This window comes from Mustelus asterias, chromosome 29 (assembly GCF_964213995.1).
Source record: "Mustelus asterias chromosome 29, sMusAst1.hap1.1, whole genome shotgun sequence".
NCBI classification, from domain to species: domain Eukaryota; kingdom Metazoa; phylum Chordata; class Chondrichthyes; order Carcharhiniformes; family Triakidae; genus Mustelus; species Mustelus asterias.
In genome coordinates, this window is record NC_135829.1 from 5741937 (window position 1) to 5764209 (window position 22273).

The window sequence follows — 22273 nt, forward strand, 5'->3', positions numbered from 1 at the left end:
GCATCTTTGGTTTCTGTGCTAACTGGTTCTACAGAAAGGATTTATGTCTGTGGGGGATACTGCTGAATTGGAACATTAGAGATAGCTAGCTGTTAAGAATAATATTTTGTCATGTACAAGTCTTTTAATTGGTAAAAGTTTTTTTAAAAATTCCAATTCAATCAAATCAAGTCCAATTCAGAGTCTCAACAAGTTGAGACATTTCCAATCCAAGCTGACAAGACAGGGCTCTCCAACTCCTGTCTTGGGCCTGATCTACGTGAGCCAAGCTGATTGGAGTAGGTGCAAGTCCTCCTCCTCCAAGGCTTGATCTCATTTGCGTCTGAGCCAAAAGGCCGAGATGCCGCTTTTAAAAATTGCTTCAACTGAAGCTTAAAATGTAACCTAATGACCTCAACCAAGCGCAGCATCCAATCCATACTACACTTGATCTTAGCCAAAAGGCCTGAATTGGTAAAAGTTATGCTAATTCTTTTTGTTATATTCTAACTGTGTTCTTAAATAAAGTTCCTAGTGGGTCACTTGAATCATACCTGGAGTGAAACACCTTACGCTCACCCTAATGTTAAAATTAAATGTAAAAGTTGGGATCTGGGCTAACTACGTAATATATCTTGGCGTTTCTGGTCTGGTCCTTGACACAGTAAGAAGTTTAACAACACCAGGTTAAAGTCCAACAGTTTTATTTGGTAGCAAAAGCCACACAAGCTTTCGAGGCTCTAAGCCCCTTCTTCAGGTGAGTGGGAATTCTGTTCACAAACAGAACTTTGTAAGGGAGAATCTGTTTGTGAACAGAATTCCCACTCACCTGAAGAAGGGGCTTAGAGCCTCGAAAGCTTGTGTGGCTTTTGCTACCAAATAAACCTGTTGGACTTTAACCTGGTGTTGTTAAACTTCTTACTGTGTTTACCCCAGTCCAACGCCGGCATCTCCACATCTGGTCCTTGACAGACAGAGACACATACAGACACACACAGACCGAGACACACACAGACCGAGACACACACACACAGACCGAGACACAGGGAGAGACATACACACACACAGACCGAGACACAGGGAGAGACACACACGCACACATACATGGAGAGACACACAGACAGACACACACACACACACACACACACATACACACAGGGAGAATCACACATACACACACAGGGGAGGCAGTGACAAACACACACACACATACACATAGGGAGACACACAGAGACACGCACACACACACACACCCACACCAGGAGACGTGCACACACACACTATCTTCCAGCAAGGAACAATGCATTCCATTCAGAAGCAGGATCCCCGGATGAGTTACCCTCCCTAACATATTTAGTGGTTTTATTGTAGAAAAAGTCCCCAAGAGCTTCACTGGTACATATTTTGTTTGGCTGGCTGCCCACTAAAAACAAGTATGAGAAGCTGAAACCAAGTATGGACAAAATGTGAGTCATGAGGAGGATCTTAAAAGCGGAGTGACAGATGAAGGGAGCACAGGGAGGGAGTTCCAGAGCATGGGGTCACAAATGGTTAAAGGCACAGCTGTGAATGTTGGGGCAAAGGTAAGGGCAGGTGAGGAGGGGGAGGACACACACCAGAGTGAGTGGAACAGAGAATTTGGATTGTAGGACAGGATGGAAGTTACAGTTAGGGAGGTATGAGGCTGTGAAGCAATTTAAACACACACAACTTTAAAATTGGTGCTGTGAGAATATGCCTGATGAGTGTGGGACACATCATAGAAACCCCACAATACAGGAGGCCATTCGGCCCATCGAGTCTGCACCAACAACAATCCCACCCCAGGCCCTATCCCTACAACTCCACACATTTACCTTTACCCGACTAATCCCTCTAACCGACACATCCCAGGACACTAAGGGGCAATTTAGCATGGCCAATGCACCTAACCCACACATCTTTGGACTGAGCGTGGAAACCGGAGCACCCGGAGGAAACCCACACAGACACGGGGAGAACGTGCAGACTCCACACAGACAGTGAGTGACCCAAGCCGGGAATCGAACCCGGGTCCCCGGCGCTGTGAGGCAGCAGTGCGAACCCACTGTGCCGCCGTGCGGGATTTTATGGCCTCGCTCGTCCCAAAACCGTAAAATCCCGCCCAAGGTTCATGTTCCATCCCTCGCCCGCTCCAATTCCCATGGCGGGCAGGGCGGTAAAATTCCACCCATGGTGTGGGATAGGATATGGGAGCAGTTCTGGGTGAGTTGCAGTTACAGGGGCGTGAACATTTCAACAGTTAGGAATCCACAAGGTATACTGAACAGGAAACATGTGACTATACTGCGCTTTTAAGAAATGTATTTTAATCATGTTTCTCTGCAAGATGTTTCTCACAGGCCCTGGAAGTTGTCGGCACCGTGTTGTCTGTGCCTGGTGTCCTTTATTGCTGCTGAGGCAGGATAATTGATATCGTGTTGATTTTAAGTCAGACTAATGCAACGTTCCGTGGTTTTATGGTCCGCTAGGGATTGCTGAGTAGAGCATGATTTAGGGATGATTGACAAGTCAGGTGATATGTCTGGGGACAGTTTCTTCCCCCCCACAGAAAACTCCAAGTTTCAGTTTCATTTTCTCAGTTGTTGTTAGAAGCTGGTGGAAGAAGGCAGTGTGTCTCTCTCTCCAGAGGCTTTCTGGAAGTTCCAGGGCTGGGAAGCCTCAGGAGATTTAATCCAACATTCAAAGGACTAATTCACAGCAGGTGTTAAAAAGCTGCAAAAATCCAGCATCATGTGAGTATACTTGTTTTTGTGCCAAGTCTACAAAGAGGTGTATGTTTGGGGGAGGGTGTTTGAGTTGGAACAAGAGAGATAGCTAGCTGTTAAGGTTTATACTGTATCATGTTTGAATCTTGCAATTAGTAAAAAGTTATACCAATTCTTTTAATCGTATTTTAACTATGTTCTTAAATAAACTTTGTTTGCTAAAAGCTTCCTAGTGGGTCACTTGAATCACACCTTGTGCTCAGCTGTGCCAAATTCAAATGTAAAAAGTTAAAGTCTAGGCTATCTTCATAAAGCACCTTGAAGTTTCTGGTCTGGGTCATAACAAATAGTCCGGGCAAAATTTATTTAAAAAGTACAGTTAACATCAACCAAAGGGGAAGAAAACAATAAATACCAAGGATTGGAGAAACATCAAGATACTGTCATTGGCTCAGTTAAAAAATGATAACTGGGACCCTTGCTGTTTGTCATTTTCATAAATGACCTGGATGAGGAAGTGGAGGGATGGGTTGGTAAGTTTGCTGACGACACCAAGGTAGGTGGTGTTGTGGATAGTTTGGAGGGATGTCAGAAGTTGCAGCGAGACATAGATAGAATGCAAGACTGGGCGGAGAAGTGGCAGATGGACTTCAACCCGGATAAGTGTGTAGTGATCCATTTTGGCAGATCCAATGGGATGAAGCAGCAGTATAATATGAAGGGTACCATTCTTAGCAGTGTAGAGGATCAGAAGGACCTTGGGGTCCGGGTCCATAGGACTCTTAAATCGGCCTCGCAGGTGGAGGATGCGGTCAAGAAGGCATACGGCGTACTAGCCTTCATTAATCGAGGGATTGAGTTTAGGAGTCGGGAGATAATGCTGCAGCTTTATAGGACCCTGGTTAGACCCCACTTGGAGTACTGCGCGCAGTTCTGGTCACCTCATTACAGGAAAGATGTTGAAGCCATTGAAAGGGTGCAGAGGAGATTTACAAGGATGTTGCCTGGATTGGGGGGCATGCCTTATGAGGATAGGTTGAGGGAGCTTGGTCTCTTCTCCCTGGAGAGACGAAGGATGAGAGGTGACCTGATAGAGGTTTACAAGATGTTGAGAGGTCTGGATAGGGTAGACTCTCAGAGGCTATTTCCAAGGGCTGAAATGGTTGCTACGAGAGGACACAGGTTTAAGGTGCTGGGGGGTAGGTACAGAGGAGATGTCAGGGGTAAGTTTTTCACTCAGAGGGTGGTGGGTGAGTGGAATCGGCTGACGTCGGTGGTGGTGGAGGCAAACTCGTTGGGGTCTTTTAAGAGACTTCTGGATGAGTACATGGGATTTAATGGGATTGAGGGCTATAGATAGGCCTAGAGGTAGGGATATGATCAGCGCAACTTGTGGGCCGAAGGGCCTGTTTGTGCTGTGGCTTTCTATGTTCTATGTTCTAAGATCCCATATTCAATTCACAGTCTGTAACTTGTTGGTTGCTCTCAGTTCTGACGGCAGTAAGGGGAGGGAGGGGGTGGAATGAACATAATTGATAGGAAGATCTGCTGTACACGTCAACCACTTTCTCAAACTGAAGGTAGGTCATACCGAAAGACTTGAACTGTGCATCTCAGGCCTCAGTATTTTTCTTGGAAAGATGCATCATTCACAGCGATAAAGACCACTCATGGCTGGTGCAAAAGGTTAAATCACACGGGATCAGGGGTGAACTAGCTAGATGGAAACAGTAAGAAGTCTCACAACACCAGGTTAAAGTGCAACAGGTTTATTTGGTAGCAGGAGCTTTCGGAGCGCTGCTCCTTCATCAGGTGAGTCCTGATGAAGGAGCAGCGCTCCAAAAGCTCCTACTACCAAATAAACCTGTTGGACTTTAACCTGGTGTTGTTTGACTTCTTACTGTGCCTACTCCAGTCCAACGCCAGCATATCCATATCATAGCTAGATGGATTCAGAACTGGCTTGGCCATAGAAGACAAAGGGTAGCGGTGGAAGGGGGTTTTTCTGAATGGAGATCTGTAATTAGTGGTGTCCCGCAGGGATCGGTGCTGGGACCTCTGTTGTTTATAATATATATAAATGACTTGGAAGAAAACGTAGCTGGTCTGATTAGCAAGTTTGCGAATGATACTAAGATTGCTGGAGTTGCAGATAGTGATGAAGGTTGTCAGAGAATACAGCAGGATATAGATAGGCTGGAAATTTGGGCGGAGAAATGGCAGATGGAATTTAATCCAGACAAATGCGAGGTGATGCGTTTTGGTAGATCCAATTCAGGTGAGAGCTATAAAATAAATGGCAGAACCATCAGGAGCATAGACACACAGAGAGATCTGGGAGTACAGGTCCACAGATCCTTAAAAGTGGCAGCACAGGTGGAAAAGATGGTGAAGAAAGCATATGGCACGCTTGCCTTCATCGGCCGGGGCATCGAGAATAAAAGTTGGCAAATTATGTTACAGTTGTATAAAAATGTTGGTTAAGCCACATTTGGAATGTTGTGTCCAATTCTGGTCACCACACTAACCAGAAGGATGTGGAGGCTTTGGAGAGAGTACAGAAAAGGTTTACCAGTCTGTTGCCTGGTATGGGAGGGTATTAGCTATGAGGAGAGATTGAATAAACTGGGATTGTTCTCCCTGGAAAGACGAAGGCTGAGGGGGCAACCTGATATAAAATTATGCGGGGCATCAATAAGGTGAATAGTTGGAAGCTTTTTCCCAGAGCAGAAATGACAATTACAAGGGGGCACAAGTTCAAGGTAAGGGGGGGAAAGGTTCAGTGGAGATGTGCGGGGGAAGCTTTTTTTACACAGAGGGTGGTGGGGGCCTGGAATGCACTGCCAAGTGAGGTGGTTGAGGCAGGTACGTTAGTGACATTTAGGACTTATCTGCATGAACAGGCGGGGAATAGAGGGATACTGTCGGTTAGGACAATGTGATGGGTGCGGGCTTGGTGGGCCAAAGGGCCTGTTCCTGTGCTGTACTGTTCTTTGTTCACTCCTGATCATTCTATACTGTTCAGAACGCTAAAACATGTAAATTTATCAAATAATGTGAACTTAGTAAATAATATAGCAAAGTGGGAATTTAATCCTAAAAACTGTATTATCAAATATATTCAAATGCATGAAAACTATCTTAAATGCACTGTAGCAATGTTCCTCTATAGCAATGTCCCACATAGCACTAGGTACATAAAGTAAACTTTATTATTCAAAAACAATCTCAAACCTATCCTTGGTCACAAAAAACTGTACTAAGGCAATAAATCTTTATTACAACTGAGTGAATTCTCAATGAGGAAAGGTTTGAACTGCTCTCTGAGGAGTGAAGCGCCTCATAATTCACTGCAAACAACCTCAGTTGTCTCAAAGTTCAGACAGTCCAGTTGAAATCCTAATAGAAATCTGATATGATGGTGCTTATTATCCATCAGTGTCCTGCAGGGAAAATGTCACAAAATGAAATGACAGGAATGAAAGATTGACCTCCTGGCTGGCAGTAAAGTTCCTTTTATCCAACTGCTTTACAGGACAGTGGAGTGAATTATCAGGTAACTTAAGAGCATTAAAGCTACATATGATCGAACCAAAAACCCTCACAGACCTGGAATTTATTAAAATGGAAATTTCATCATAGAATCCTACAGTGCAGGCCATTCGGCCCATCGAGTCTGCACTGACCACAATCCCACCCAGCCCGCATATCCACACATATTTATCCTGTTAATCCCCCTGACGCAAGGGTCAATTTAGCATGGCTCGAATCCGCACATCTTTTGACTGTGGAGGAAACCGGAGCACCCGGAGGAAACCCGCGCAGACACAGGGGGAACGTGCAAATGCCGCACAGACAGTGACCCGAAGCTGGGAATCGAACCTGGGACCCTGGCACTGTGAGGCAGCAATGCTAACCACTGTGCCACCGTGCCGCCCCTTTCAGTTACCTTTGAATGCTGAATCCCCATTATAATTGGGATTTTGCATTTCCAATAAACACTTCTCTCACAGTGATGAGCTATGCAAAAATGACAAAGAATTAACAGGAAATTAAATCATCAGTGTTAGCGATGCAGCCTTCTCGAGGTGTTACGGTACACACCACCGAGACCCCAGGCATGCCTTTTTTTTGTTGAGAGAAGCGCAGTGTCGAGAAAGGTCCCAAATGACGCCTGTTAACTCATCCACTTGTCCACTAAACCAGGAATGTCCAAGGTTGCTTTTTCCATAGTCTGTGCAAAGTAGTCAAAACGTTAACTCTGTTCCTCTCTCCACAGACACTGACAGACCTGTTGGATCTTTCCAGCGGTTTTTATTTCCACTGACAATTTCTGATCCAACAATTCTTGCGGGAAGTAAATGCATGGGGACACCTCGACCATCCGTGATGTCAAATAACCAAGCAATGTTCGCTGGCTGGATTTACAGAATGATTAGTCATTTGGATGAGGTACAAAATAATGACTGAGGGAAAGCCATTCCAGGCCAGTGTAAGTCTGCACCTTTGGGTTGGATGATGGGGGCAAAGGGGAGATAGAATGATAAAATATTTGGAGTAAACACAGATACAGGAGACTATGTCTGTATTCTGACTGTTGTGACTGTGTAATATTAACATTTCATAGAAACTAGAAAGAGGAGGAGGCCATTCGGCCCTTCGAGCCTGCTGCGCCATTCATTTTGATCATGGCTGATCATCCTTCCCTCCATATCCCTTGATCCCTTTAGCCCCAAGAGCTATATCTAATTTCTTCTTGAAATCACACAACATTTTGTCTTATGGGGATAGATAGGTTCTTGATGAATAAGGGGATCAGGGGTTATGGGGAAAAGACAGGAGAATGGGGATGAGAAAAATATCAGCCATGATTGAATGGTGGAGCAGATTTGATGGGCCGAGTGGCCTAATCCTGCCCCTATGTCTAATGGTCTTATTTTGGCCTCAACTACTTTCTATGGTAGTGAATTCCACACATTCACCTCTCTCTGGGTGAAGAAATTTCTCCTCACCTCAGTCCTGAAAGGTTTATCCCTTATCCTCAAACTATGATCCCTAGTTCTGGGCTCCCCCGCCATTGGGAACATTCTTTCTGAATCTACCCTGTCTAACCCTGTTAGAATTTTAAGTTTCTATGAGATCCCCTCTCACTCTTCTAAATTTTCGGGATAAATCTATTGGAATAAAAGATCCGCAGCGTTACTTTCTATAACTCTTCAGCGCCGAAACAATAACACCAAGAAACTAACCAAAGGCACAGACTGATTAAACAGAATATATAAAATTATAGTCTTGCCAGAATAAGCCATTTATGTGGGTTAATAACTTTTAGATACACACTGCCAAAAAGAATCGATTTTTGTTATAATTGGGTCGCTTATTTCACCTTAGTTCATTATCATGAGACCACAAGCAAAACATTTTACATGCCAAGACACATTAAATTGTTTTTAATGGTTTAAAGATAACCTGTTCATGTTTGTGTTAAAACAGTAGTGAGATGACTCGGATATGAACATATCAAACATTCTCACGATAAAATTGCTTACAGCAATTTTCAAGCCAAGGAAGCAGAGAATGGGAACAAAGGTAATCTCACTTTACTGAGTTTCGAGGTGTGTGGAGTTTCAGAACATAAAAAACGGAATTTGCCTCACTTGTTCAACCATTGATAAAGGAGGGCTTCAGTACAAAAATATATTTTAAAGTTTATTTCACAAATAGGCTTACAATAACACTGCAATGAAGTTACTGTGAAAATCCCCGAGTCCGGCGCCTGTTCGGGTACACTGAGGGAGAATTTAGCATGGCCAATGCATCCGTACCGTGGGAGGAAACCAGAGCACCCGGAGGGAACCCACACAGACAACGTGCAAACTCCGCACAGTCACCCAAGCCAGGAATTGAACCTGGGTCCCTAGTGCTGTGAGGCAGCAGTGCTAACCACTGTGCCACCAGACCAATGAGCAAGATTTTAAATAGAGAAAACAAATTTTAAAATAAGCTGACACACAAAAGTCATCAATTGATGGAAAATTACAATAAACGTAGCTCAGGGAACTAGATCGAAAGCAGGGGATTGTGACATTTGGATCTAGGGAGGGGGAAAAAACCCTGCTGGTGGATTGAACTGACTTAACTCATTTTCCTCCATTCTTGTTCTCAACTATAGAATCACTACTGTGCAGAAGGAGGCCATTCGGCCCATCGAGCCTGCACCGACCACAATCCCACTCCAGGCCCTATCCCCGTAATCCCACATATTTACCCTGCTAATCCCCCTGACACTAAGGGGCAATTTAGCATGGTCAATCCACCTAACCCGCACATCTTTGGAGCGTAGAAGGAAACCGGAGCACCCGGAGGAAACCCACGCAGTCACCCAAGGCTGGAATCGAACCCGGGTCCCTGGCGCTGTGAGGTAGCAGTGTTAGCCACCGTGCCACCCAATCAAAACCTTGTACGAGCAATTTCAACAGAGGAGGCAATCAACTGCAATGAAGACGATAGATCACTGATGACTTAAAGTTCGCAACATCACTATGCAGTGTGGTACTAAGCTAGAAGGTCCAGGAAGCTCAGTCAGGTCTGGCCGAGTACTGTCACTGCCAATTAACTTTGTCCATTTTGTTATAAAGCAGAGGTTGATCCCCCCTCTGAGAACTAACATCAAAACACCCAAAGAGGAGTAGCTCACCCTATAACCTGTACAAAGTGTGTGAGAAGTGGTATGACCTGCTCTTCAGCAACCTCTAGTGGTTAAATATAAAATAAATCCCTGACACTCACTCTAAAATCAACACGTAACAATTTATTTATCTAACAGTGAACAATTTTACTAAACTGTTAACTACTCCTGAATAAAACACGATTCTAATGGTATGCTGGTCCAATAAATACAATTCCCATTCATTAACAACAAAAATAGAATTTGGTTACTCTCTAAATTACAACTAGGTTTTGCGTCTTCTGGAATATTCTGGGCCCTTTGTGTTTATTTTTCTGTGTGGCATTCTCTCTACTTTCTTCTTTAGTACCTTTGCTATCTAGACAGGGCTTTGAGCTAAGAGCTGTGAGCTATGGTAGGTGCTCTATCCTTTTGTCCCATTGCCCCCCATCTTTTATACCTGTGATAACGTATCAATATTTCCCACAATAGGATTGGTCCTAGGTTGTCAAAACCATCAGATTTAAATTTAATAGGTTCTTGGTATCTATGTGCCTAATTCAAATCGATTGGCTGAATTTTAAAAATTCAAAAGTCTGTTGCCTTGATAACACTGCTGCTTGGCCTTTCGATACAAATGTTTCAGTCTGATTTCTCTGTGTACCTGCATTTCTTTTCCCTAAGCACAGAAAAAGCACCACATTTTAAAGGGAGCATGCAATGCTTTTTCCCTAGCATTTTATAAACACCAATCTACAATTACTCTACCCAGCTTTGCAACAACAAAGAATCAGGAAACTGCAAGTTCCTCCCTAAGATTTTGAAGCTAACTGCAAACTAATTAGGATTATTCAAAGGTGTTTTCCAACAAGGTTAAAGGACATGAGGAGCAAGATTATGACGTTAGATGCCAGACTCCTAGACTTTCTAAGAATTACCACATTGAACTGCGCACTACAGTAGGAATCATATTGCTTTTTTGTATTGCAAAGATTTTGAAACTGGAATCCAGACACTAGGTGTTATTGAGTTCATCAGGTAATAACCCACCTATAATCAGATATCTGCAATATGTTGACTTGCTGCTGCATTACACCAACTGATTACATTAATATAGCACCTTCAACATAGAAAAATCTTGCCAAAGTGCTTCATCCAGGCTAAAATGGATGGCAAGCCAAAGGAGGAGATATTTGGAGGGTTCACCTGAAACTTGGACAGAGAGCTGGAGAATCTGAAGGCACGGCTGCCAATGGTGGGGCTAAGAAAGTGGGGGATGCAAAAGACAGCAGAGCTAGAGGGGTGGAATGGTCTGGGGTATGGTGAGAGAGTGTAGGATTTGTGGGTTAGAAGCGGCATTGGGGAAGGACACAGTAGGATAGGAAAGCCAGATGATCATTCATTCCATAACGGACCAATCTATGCGCTGAAGCGGTGATCAGGTATTAAATACTGCTACAATACTTGCCAGCTAAAAAAGTACCCTCCGAGGAATTTGAAGGCATTTCAAACTCAAAGCATGACAAATCTCTAATCCATTAATTTAGTTTTTCTTCATTGCTAATAAAGGAGAATTTGAGGGAAAACCATTGCTGATACTCATTTTACTCCTGGTTTACTCCTGTTTGGCTGATTTAAAGCATTGCAAACTGGAGTTTGTGATCTGCCATTTAAGACAACTAATGTTTTTGTTATTATTCATTTACAGGATGTGGACTCTGCTGGCTAGGACAGTATTTATTGCCTATCCCCAATTGTCCTCGAGAAGGCGGTGGAGACCCACATTCACACGAAGGAGATAGTCATCGACTTCAGGAAGCGTAAAGGAGAACATGCCCCTGTCTACATCAACAGGGATGAAGTAGAAATGGTCGAGAGCTTCAAGTTTTTAGGTGTCCAGATCACCAACAACCTGTCCTGGTCCCCCCATGCCGACACTATGGTTAAGATAGCCCCTCTACTCTCTCAGAAGACTAAGGAAATTTGGCATGTCAGCTGCGACTCTCACCATCTTTTACAGCTGCACCATAGAAAGCATTCTTTCTGGTTGTATCACAGCTTGGTATGGCTCCTGCTCTGCCCAAGACAGCAAGAAACTGCAAAAGGTCGTGAATGTAGCCCAATCCATCACACAAACCAGCCTCCCATCCATTGACTCTGTCTACACTTTCCGCTGCCTCGGCAAAGAAGCCAGCATAATCAAGGACCCCACGCACCCCGGACATTCTCTCTTCCACCTTCTTACGTCAAGAAAAAGATACCAAAAGTCTGAGGTCACATACCAACCGACTCAAGAACAGCTTCTTCCCTTCAGACTTTTGAATGGACCTACTTTGCATTAAGTTGATCTTTGTCTACACCCTAACTATGACTGTAACACTACATTCTGCACTCTCTCCTTTCCTTCTCCATGAACAGTATGGTTTGTCTGTATAGTGCACAAGAAACAATACTTTTCACTGTATGTTAATACATGTGACAATAATAAGTCAAATCAGATCTTGAACCACTGCAGTCCATGTGGTGTAGGTACACCCACAGTGCTGTTAGGAAAGAAGTTGCAGGATCTTGACCCAGCAACAATAAGGGGTGGTGGTAAATTTCCAAGTCAGGATGGTGAGTGGCTTGGAGGGGAACTTCCATGTGGTGGTGACTAGGGGGAAATAAACAGGAATGAGGCAAGGTATGGGTGGCATTCCAATGAAAAGGCAAAGATGCATTTTGTTGTAGAATATTATTTTGTTAATTTGGATATTTTAAACATAAAAATACAAGATCAGACTGTAAAACTGTGACACAAAGAATAAAGGTGACATGGAATTAAAAAATAACTGCAACTATCCTGAAAGTCTCAAACGCAGCGGACAGCAAGAGGAAACTGAATGGACATGCAGCAAGTTGGGCATGGCAGTTGGGGTGGCACAGTGGTTAGCACCGCTGCCTCACAGCGCCAGGGACCCGGGTTCGATTCCCGGCTTGGGTCACTGTCTGCGGAGTTTGCACATTCTCCTCGTGTCTGCGTGGCTTTCCTCCGGGTGCTCCTACAGTCCAGAAGACGTGCTGGTTAGGGTGCATTGGCCATGTTAAATTCTCCCTCAGCGTACCCGAACAGGTGCCGGAATGTGGCGACTAGGGGATTTTCACAGTAACTTCATTACAGTGTTAATGTAAGCCTATTTGTGACTAATAAATAAACTTTTAACTTTAAAACTTTAAAGCGAGATCTGAGAGCACAGAAGAAAGATGGCCTAGGCAAAATGTTCTAGAAATAAGCAGTAGCCAAGCATCCAAGAAAATGAAAACTACAGATAAGTACTCAGGACCACCCAAGATAAAAATCCTGATATAAGCTGCCAAATTCTGCAACTAACAGGCTTAATGAGCCTAAATTTTAAAATAAAGTTGCATCGTTGTTCCTTTACTCAGAAGGCACTTATCCAACAACGTGTTATTAATTATGCCTAATCTTTAAAGAATTTGACACTGCGCTGCTTATTTTAAGTAATTCAAAACGCATGTGATTTCTCACGATATATGAGGCAGGGGGAAAGAAAAACTCCCCTTAAAATGTGGAGGTTGGAAGCTTGAGTGACTACATCCCCAAAGTGGGGCATCAAACCAGAGGCTTTTCTCTTATCCCTGGAGCTAGTCTGTTGAGTAGTAAGGCTCAGATGTCACTAATTGCATAGATACAAGGGGTGGTTAGGAAAATCCAAACCATACTTGACGCAGCAGTGCCTAAACCCCATATACACTAAAACTGTCCACATTCTCTCTGTAACAAAATCAGCATGGACCTTTGCTGGCAGAGACACCATACTTTCCAAGAGTGGTATAATATATTGCTATCACATCCAGATTACTCACCGTACTGACAAAATTTAAGTGTAAGGAGAAAGAATGAATGGACAAATCGTTTAACTTGTCATAAACACTTCCGGAGGTTAAACAAGTGAAAAGTCTGCTGACTACATACTCCTTTGAAATTTTGAATCTAGTTTGATAGTCCTTTGTTTGATTTCATCTAATAGCTGTCACTTTTGTATAGAAGCACATTCACTCTTGGGAGAAGTAGGAAATGAAATGGGGTAGCTATGGTTAAACAGCAGACGAAAGTAAAAACTTCCTTTGGGAGAGTTCTGGGTGGTGATTATTTACATGTGACATTGTACATTGAAATAGCAGCAGGAGGATAGGACGGACCCCCACTGTGCCCATGTCAGTGTTTATGCTTCACATAAGCCTCTTTCCTCACCGGAACCTAAACTGTCAATTCCTTTCTCCCGAACAACACTCAATCACTCCAGAATTCTGTCAAGTTCTATGAAAGTGCTCTATGTAAGTTCTATGTAAGCGTGGGGTTATCCACTTTGGAAGGAATAATAGTAAAATGGGCTATTATTTAAACGGTGAAAAATTACAACATGCTACTGTGCAGAAGGACCTGGGGGTCCTTGTACATGAATCACAAAAACTCAGTTTGCAGGTGCAGCAGGTAAATGGAATGTTGGCCTTTATCGCGAGAGGGATGGAGTATAAAAGCAGGGAGGTCATGCTGCAACTGTACAGGGTACTGGTGAGGCCGCACCTAGAGTACGGTGTACAATTTTGGTCCCCTTATTTAAGAAAGGATATATTAGCTTTGGAGGGGGTACAGAGAAGGTTCACCAGGTTGATTCCGGAGATGAGCGGGTTAGCTTATGAGGAGAGATTGAGTAGACTGGGCCTGTACTCATTGGAGTTTAGAAGGTTGAGGGGAGATTTTATAGAGACATATAAGATAATGAAGGGGCTAGACAGGGTAGAAGCAGCGAGGTTATTTCCACTTACAATGGAAACAAGAACTAGGGGGCATAGCCTCAAAATACGGGGCAGTCAATTTAGAACAGAGTTGAGGAGGAACTTCTTCTCCCAGAGGGTAGTGAATCTTTGGAATTCTCTGCCCAATGAAGCAGTAAAGGCTACCTCGTTAAATGTGTTTAAGTCACAGATAGATAGATTTTTAACCATTAAGGGAATTAAGGGTTATGGGGAGCGGGCGGGTAAGTGGAACTGAACCCACTGTCAGATTAGCCATGATCTTATTGAATGGCGGAGCAGGCTTGAGGGGCTAGATGGCCTACTCCTGCTCCTATTTCTTATGTTCTTATGAAAGCTACAAATTTGCTGTCTTTTTGAGGACTAGGCTTTGGTACAGTAAAGTAAAGAAAGGAGAGGATTATTCACAGAACTTGCCTTGATTGCATATTGGTTATGGAGGTCCTTGGCGTAGGATGCAGTGTAGTAAACCGCATCACCTGCCTCACAGCAAGGTTTATCACTTGTCAGTCTGAAGTCTGACCAGTTGTCCAATCCAAAGCGAAGCTGGTTCTTTTGGCCCTCCATAAACTTGTCCTCACACTTGGCTGCCAGTTTCCGCAGCGAGTCGGTATGGAGATTTCGAATCTTCATTATCACCTCCTCTTTGTTCTCAATCCCTTTATACAGTGCATGCCTTTGCGGCTTTTGTATGTTTTTGCCAGGTCTCTGAAGGAAACGATTCTTCTCGGAGAGTGAATCCAAGCTATTTGAGCACCTTTCCTTGCTGTTGCCCATGGTGAGGCTGCAAGTACTGTTGACTGCTGACGATGCTCTGGGCTTTGTCACGGACTTGCCCACTGCTCTTTCCAGCGAGTCGCCCGACTCAATGTCACATAGTCTGGCATCTGAACTCAGTGAGGAACAAGCACTTGAAGCATCCCAGTTTGTATCCCCAGGATACTCGACGTCATACAGTGGATTTGCCAAATTTACATTGTGCCCAGAGTTTCTAACTTCAATCAATTTGTTGGAATAGTCCTTCGAAGTGGGATCAGTGTTTGCTCGGATTATGGTCTTCTTTGGAAGAGGTGGTGGTGTTGGCTGACTCTCGGACATGGTTTCCTGTTCTGTGGATCCCACAAATGCAATGGCATCATCTGAAGCTCCTTTCACTTGTCTAGGCTGCTTCAGTGGTATCATGTTGGCCCTTGATTGTCCTATGTAATCACACACACACAAAAAAAAATTAGAATCACAGGATAGAGAGACAATATATGCGCGTTAGTGAATAATAGCATTTTTAATAAAAACACACTTTAGATTGAACATGCCTTCTGAATGCTAGCTTTAAACTTTTACGTACCATAGATCGATTTTTAGTGCTTAGCGTTATTACAAATGAGCAGCAAAGCACGAGGAACGTAATTGTAATGCACTGGAGACACAGTGCAGTCATAGTTCATTACCCTGTTACAAGTGTATAAAATCCTTTACACTTCAAACATCGTCTCACTGATCCATAAATTAGCACCGAATGGCAGTACTTAATGAAGATCTTTATCCAACTAAATTATATATTGCTGTTAGACACATCATCTACTGACTTCAATTTCATCGAGGCTTATTTTGATTTTTTCCCCCCCCCCCACTTTCTTTCTTTGGGTGGTTTGCATGCAACAGCAATCTTCTGTGCAATACGGCGTGTTCATTTATTTTATAGCAAGATGAGTTCAATGCATGCATGTATCAAAGATGCAGTAAGATTGGTTCCAGAGATTAAGGCAGGAAGAAGCAGTTTTAGTTACAGTTGTGATCCTAGAATTTAAGACTATTTTAGTACAACTAGCCATGGAGTGGAAACAGTTATGGAGCCAATTAAAAGGTGAGGTAAGTATTGACAGTGATTTAAGACCTGGAATGGGTGAGTTGTCTTATGAGAAAAGGTTGGACAGGCTAGGCTTGTATCCGTTGGGAGTTTAGAAGAGTAAGAGGCGACTTGATTGAAATATACAAGATCCTGAGGGGTATTGACAGATGGATGTGGAGAGAATGTTTCCTCGAGGGGCCACTTTAAAAGTGGTCACCCATTTAAAACGGAGATGAGGCGAAATATTTTCTCTGAGGGTCCCAAGTCTTTGGAACGCTCTTCCTGAAAAGATGGTGGAAGCAGAGTCTTTGAATATTTTTCACAGCAGATTGTTGGTAAGCAACAGGGTGATAGGTTATCGGAGGTCGGCAGGATGCAGAACAGAGGTTACCATCAGATTAGACATGATCTTATTAAATGGGAGAGCAGGTTTGAGGGGCTGAATGGCCTACTCCTGCTTCTTGAACCTGTGTTAGTGTTTTAAATCATGACATCAGGTACGAAGCAGGCATGGCTATGAAGGGATGGTAAAGAATGTTTTGAATAACAGTGAATTGGAGATGGAGAGCTAGGGAAGGGTTAAAAAGGGTCTGTGAAAACAAAAAATAATAGATAAACTCAAAAACACAAAAGCTCTGGGCAAACTAAAAACTGAAGCTTCAAGAAAAACTGGAAGTGCTTCAAGAAAATCACCAAATAAAATAATTTTCATAAAAGGCTTTTTTGAAAAGCTACATGTAAGAAATAGATATCTGCTGACATTTAATGCGACTGTATTTCATTGTAGAGAATGTGGTTCTGAAGTGATGTTTCATTCTCTTGTAGAATGAATACCCAACGTTCCTCTATTCCAGTAACCACTATCCAGTAAAGACTAGCAGTTTCAACTTCAACATTTCTACTGACACTTAGAAGTTCTTACCTGATCCAGTCTGTATTAATAGAAACATTGCTCTCACAGGTATTTGCAATTAGACCATTATATATGACCAGCACACAAACGCAACAAATATTTTCTATACTGCAAAAACCATGATGTAACCACGGTACATATCACTACAGCCAATATATTGAAGAGCCCCAAGACAAACTATTTTCAACTGTGGGACAGCAATTCTATCCCTAGGACAATTTCAGTTGAAATTTGTGTTCATAGAATCCCTACAGTGCAGAAGGAGGCCATTCGGCCCATCGAATCTGCATCGACAACAATCCCACATAGGCCCTATCCCCGTAACCCCACAAATTTACCCCACTAAACCCTCTAACCTACACATCCCGGGACACTCAGGGGCAATTTAGGTTGGCCAATGCACCTAACCCGCACATCTTTGGACTGTGGAAGGAAACCGGAGCACCCGGAGGAAACCCACACAGACACGGGGAGAACGTGCAAACTCCACACAGACAGTGACCCAAGGCTGGAATTGAACCCGGGTCCCTGGTATTGTGAGGCAGCAGTGCTAACCACTGTGCCACCGTGCCACTCAAGAGTTCTTAACCAAAATTCTTCTGAAATCAGAGGACTTCTTGCCAGGAAAAAGCATATATCTAAATATTTTGGATAGTCTTTATATACCCGTCACTGATAATGGTGAAAACTGAATAGACTGCAAAGTCGCCTCAACTCTGGAAAAGTTCATCTCCTTCTGTGGCAGATTCAATAATCTACTTCCGAAACAGGCAGAACGACAGAGGATGGAAGATTGATCAGCTAGTCTGCCTCATTAATGCAACCTGTAAGCTGTCACTGAGAACTCACTCTTCCAACTCAGTTCCAGATGAATCTACGAGACAATGCTTCAGTGAGCAGAGAAATGTTTACGGTGATCCAAACAGGTAATATTTCATTTTAGCTGGTTAAGCAACAGCAGTAGATCCCTGCACAAATTTAAAGATTGTCTGTTCCTTAGCCCTGCCAACAATAAGCTCACTGGAAAAGGCAAGTGGGGTGTGTTCCTCTGGAAGGGAGGTATTCTCTGAAACATCTGGATTTCTCCCAGTTTGGAGACTCAAAGACGTTGCTCTCATTAAACACCGACTGATCACGACAAACAGTTGTAATGGAGGGTGTGAGAAACATTGTTATTGTGTTTGGTTACTAATCCAACAACTAATTTCAGAAAACCTCGAAACATTTAATTGGTACTTGAGTCAACAATTCCACAAGATGCCGTCAGGATACAAAAACCACTTCTGAACCACACCCATTGTAATCATTCCCATGGTCGAGATACATCAAGCTCAACCAATTAGCTTCTGCCCAAACTTCAGGATTACTCCAATGCTAGATTTATTAGACAAATACAGATTAGGAATCCCAATGAGCTGCTCAACAGATGGCGGGGAAAGGAAGGTTTCAAATTCTTAACCCACTGGCTCAATTTCTGAAGCTTTAATACTGAGAAGGCATTGACCTCAATGAGGAACCACAATCTTCTTCACTCATTCAATGAGGAAGAGTTTACACCAAGGAATCAGGGAAAGGTTAACTGTGTGAGGCCAATCCTTGGACAGCAGTCATGTGAATACAGCACAGTGAGCAATGGGATATTGGAATGCATGTCAGGGGCAGAAGAAATAAAATAAGGTGAGTTGGAAGTGACAGTAAATAGGGATCGACTAAGAATATGGAGAAGAAACCTGCAGGACTTGTGTACGTCGGGAAGGATAGGGAAGAAAAGAAAAGGGTGAAGTAGCACTGTTTAATCAAAAACAATGTACATGCTGCTGAGTGGAAGGAAATGGGAAATGGCACAATGTCTTTGGATGGATCTAAATGACAGTAAAGGGAAAATGTGGCCATATGAATAAGTCACAGACCACCACAAAATTAAAAAGTGGAAACGGATGTACTGTTATGGCAACTCACAAGAGATTAGTGCTGAGTACTTATTTGTACTCATGAGGGGTTTTGATTTAAACAAAAGCAAAATACTGCGGATGCTGGAAATCTAAAATAAAGAGTGAACCAGGGCTATATATGGAGGTTATTGAAATATTTAAACAGTTGTTGGGAGAACCCAAAACAAGGAAAGTAATATTGGATATGGCCCTAATTTACTAATCAAGAGGGATTATAAGGAAGAAGGTGGATTGGGAAGGTGAGGATACAAAAGTAGAACACAGATTTCACAAGGCAGCTCAGTGTGAATCAGAGAATCCTACAGTGCAGAAGGAGGCCATTTGGCCCATCAAGTCTGCACTGACCACAATCCCACCCAGACCCTATCTCCAAAACCCCATGCATTTACCCTAGCTAGTCCCCCTGACACTAAGGGGCAATTTAGCACGGCCAGTACACCTAACCTGCACATTTTTGGACTGTGGGAGGAAACCGGAGCACCCGGAGGAAACCGGAGCAAGCACAGGGAGAACGTGCAGACTCCACACAGACAATGACCCAAGCCGGGAATCGAACTGTGGTCCCTGGCGTTGTGAGGCAGCGGTGCTACCGTGCCACCCAGCTGCACTTCACTGGGGACAACTAAGCCAAGCAGAAAAGCTGAGGAACTTGGTTTCACTTACTCTAGAAAAAAGCTGACTGGTGGGAGATATTCCAAATATCCAAGATTCCTAAAGGGATCAATAAATTGAACCTAATAATCTGCGGTTGCCAGAGATTCTAGAACCAAGTTTATAATTCAGAAAAGGAAGTACTGACAGTTCAGATTGCTAAATAGAGGGGACAGAAACATTGGGAAAGGATAGCTCAAGAAAGGGGTGGAGGCAGATATGGGGAAAGATTTAAAGGGGGATTGGATAGATTATGTGAGAGAATCGTCAATTGATAGGTACTGTATTCAATTTGGAATTAGCCAAATAGAATGCAGAGTTTTCTGATCATGTGCCTATGTCTATTCTACGGTCAGTTTGCTGTACCATTCTTATGGATAATGAAGTTCATTTTATTGAGAAAAAAACTATAATAGCGATTTCTGATCCATGGCACAACATATTGATTTCCACTTCAAGTTATTATTCTCTTCATGCATGTAATTCTTTCAGGAATGATACTGCATCCATGTTTCCAGATTCTAGCAATTATGCAGCCAAAGACATGCATGCATTTCCCTTTCGATATTCCCATCCTCGCTTTAGAGGATAGAAAAGCACTATGCAGAGTAAAGGTACTCGGTAAGTAGCCAGGGCCATTCACAGTCTCCCCCCACCCGCCCACCATTCCTCCTCACCTGTGGCCCTCAGCAGAGGTGTAGTTCCATGTGTCTCTGAGATTCCATCGACAGCCCTCCGGCTCTGAAATTTTGCTGGAGCCAGGATTACAGACATATAGAAAGGCAGAAAAATACAGGAGAGAGAGAGAGAGAGAGAGAGAAAGAAAGACAGAGAGGTGGAGAGCAAGATTGGGACAGTGAGACCCTCAACCAAAAGTTAGTAACTGATATATAAACGATCGCACGGTTAATCTTACCACTCACGCTGCTGCTTTCTGCATCAGTGCCTCACAAGAAATGCCTTTATTTTTAAATCATGACCTGGGCAATAACCAGAGGATGAATACTCATGGCGCAATAATTTGAGAAATGTTCAGGGAAACAATCTCATTCTGATGGGGCAATGTGCGACTTAATCGTCGTGCATTTGGTCAAATAGTGTGTTAGTAAAGACGAATTATTGACAAAAATTCCCAATTGAAAAAAAAAAAGCTTGATAGATGTAATTGTCGGAACCATCCACTCAGCAGAGAAAAAATGATTTGTCAATGTGAATTTTTTTTTTTTTTTAAATTTCAGGGTTGTTGCGGAACACATTCCAGGAATGTTTACAACCAGCTATTGCTGTGGAATGAATTCCATGCACAGGAATGATTGTAATGAGGTGTTATTATTCTGGAATGATCCACACGTAGATAGACTCACGCCTGATGGATTCCTGCTGTGGCTTACCTTCTGCAAAGTTCCTTCGATGGCTCAGCATCTGCATCGTCTGGTGGGATTTATTTTTTGCCCCGGAAGAGTCAGCAAAAATGCTGGCTTCTGCGTGGTAAATCTCAGCGGAGACAACTGCATTCTGGACACCACCTAGTATGTGATTCATTATGTAAATACACCATCTCCATTCTATTTATGCTACGATAGACACACTATTGATGTTTAGTTGGTTGGAAAGTGTGCGTCACAGGAGCAGTATCAACATGAATAAGAAGCTGCTTTACCAATCACGTGACGTAAAGTGTGGCAATCAGTGGGGGGAGTCGGGAATGGCAAAAGAATCCAGTTGGATTCTTTCTGGCTTTTTTCGCTTTAGTCCATGGTAAATAATACCCACTGGCCTATCACAATGGCTTCCAGCATCCTTGTCACTTGCAAAAGGAATCAAGTTGTGTGTAAAAGTACTCCAAGATTTTTCAACTCAGTTTAGCATTTTGAAGATGATTATGTCAGCTGGGATATACAAATGATTGTGTGGCCATTTTTAAAAACAGGCATTATGATTGGCAGGATCAGTAGAAACCAACAGGTAAAGGTGTTTTTTGTGAGGTAGCTTTTCTGTTACAAAATGCAGTTCCCACAGCTGAAAATAAAAATTAATAAACAGCAACAATTTGCAATTATATCGCACGTTCAACATAGAATCCCTGCAGTGCAGAAGGAGGCCATTCGGCCCATCGAGTCTGCACCGACCACAATCCCACCCAAGCCCTTCCCCCATAACCCCTAGCTAATCCCCCTGACATCAAGGGGCAATTTAGCATGGCCAATGAACCTAACCCGCACATCTTTGGACTGTGGGAGGAAACCGGAGCACCCGGAGGAAACCCATGCAGACACGGGAAGAACGTGCAAACTCCACACAGACAGTGACCCAAGCCGGGAATCGAACCCGGATCCCTGGCGCTGTGAGGCAGCAGTGCTAACCACTGAGCCACCGTGCCCTGAAGACATCCCATGATGTACAAAAAGATCAAAGAAAACTAAATGGGTAAAGGAACTGTCGCTGAACAATCAATTGGGAGAGTGTTAGGAAGCATGACCAAAAACTTGGCTGAGATATTGAATTGAGCAAGCTTCTAATAGGTAGGAGGAAAAAAGGAGGTAAGGAAGGCTTTTGAGAGGCAGTTCTACAGTACTCCTTCTATAGACACTCTGACCTTGGGTCAAAGGTAGGTGAGATACATAAACGGCCCTAGTTGAAGGATTGAAGGGTGCAAGGGAAAGTATAAAGCTAGAGGAAAAGTTTATCATTAGTGTC

General features: G+C 43.3%; 1 protein-coding gene across 5 annotated transcripts in view; it reads right to left on the reverse strand.

Annotated features, from left to right (window-relative positions):
• Positions 1–22273, reverse strand: part of peak1 (pseudopodium-enriched atypical kinase 1) — a 239668-nt gene that overhangs the window by 10004 nt on the left and 207391 nt on the right. For 3 of the 5 annotated variants that reach the window (XM_078199944.1, XM_078199942.1, XM_078199943.1), the window contains 2 exons: positions 20254–20328; positions 14629–15410 (listed from right to left, as the gene is read on the reverse strand). In XM_078199944.1, coding sequence (XP_078056070.1) covers positions 14629–15410; positions 20254–20328 — 857 coding nt within the window. The remainder of the gene's footprint in view (positions 1–14628; positions 15411–20253; positions 20329–22273) is intronic. The other 2 variants (XM_078199947.1, XM_078199946.1) reach the window with 1 other exon arrangement.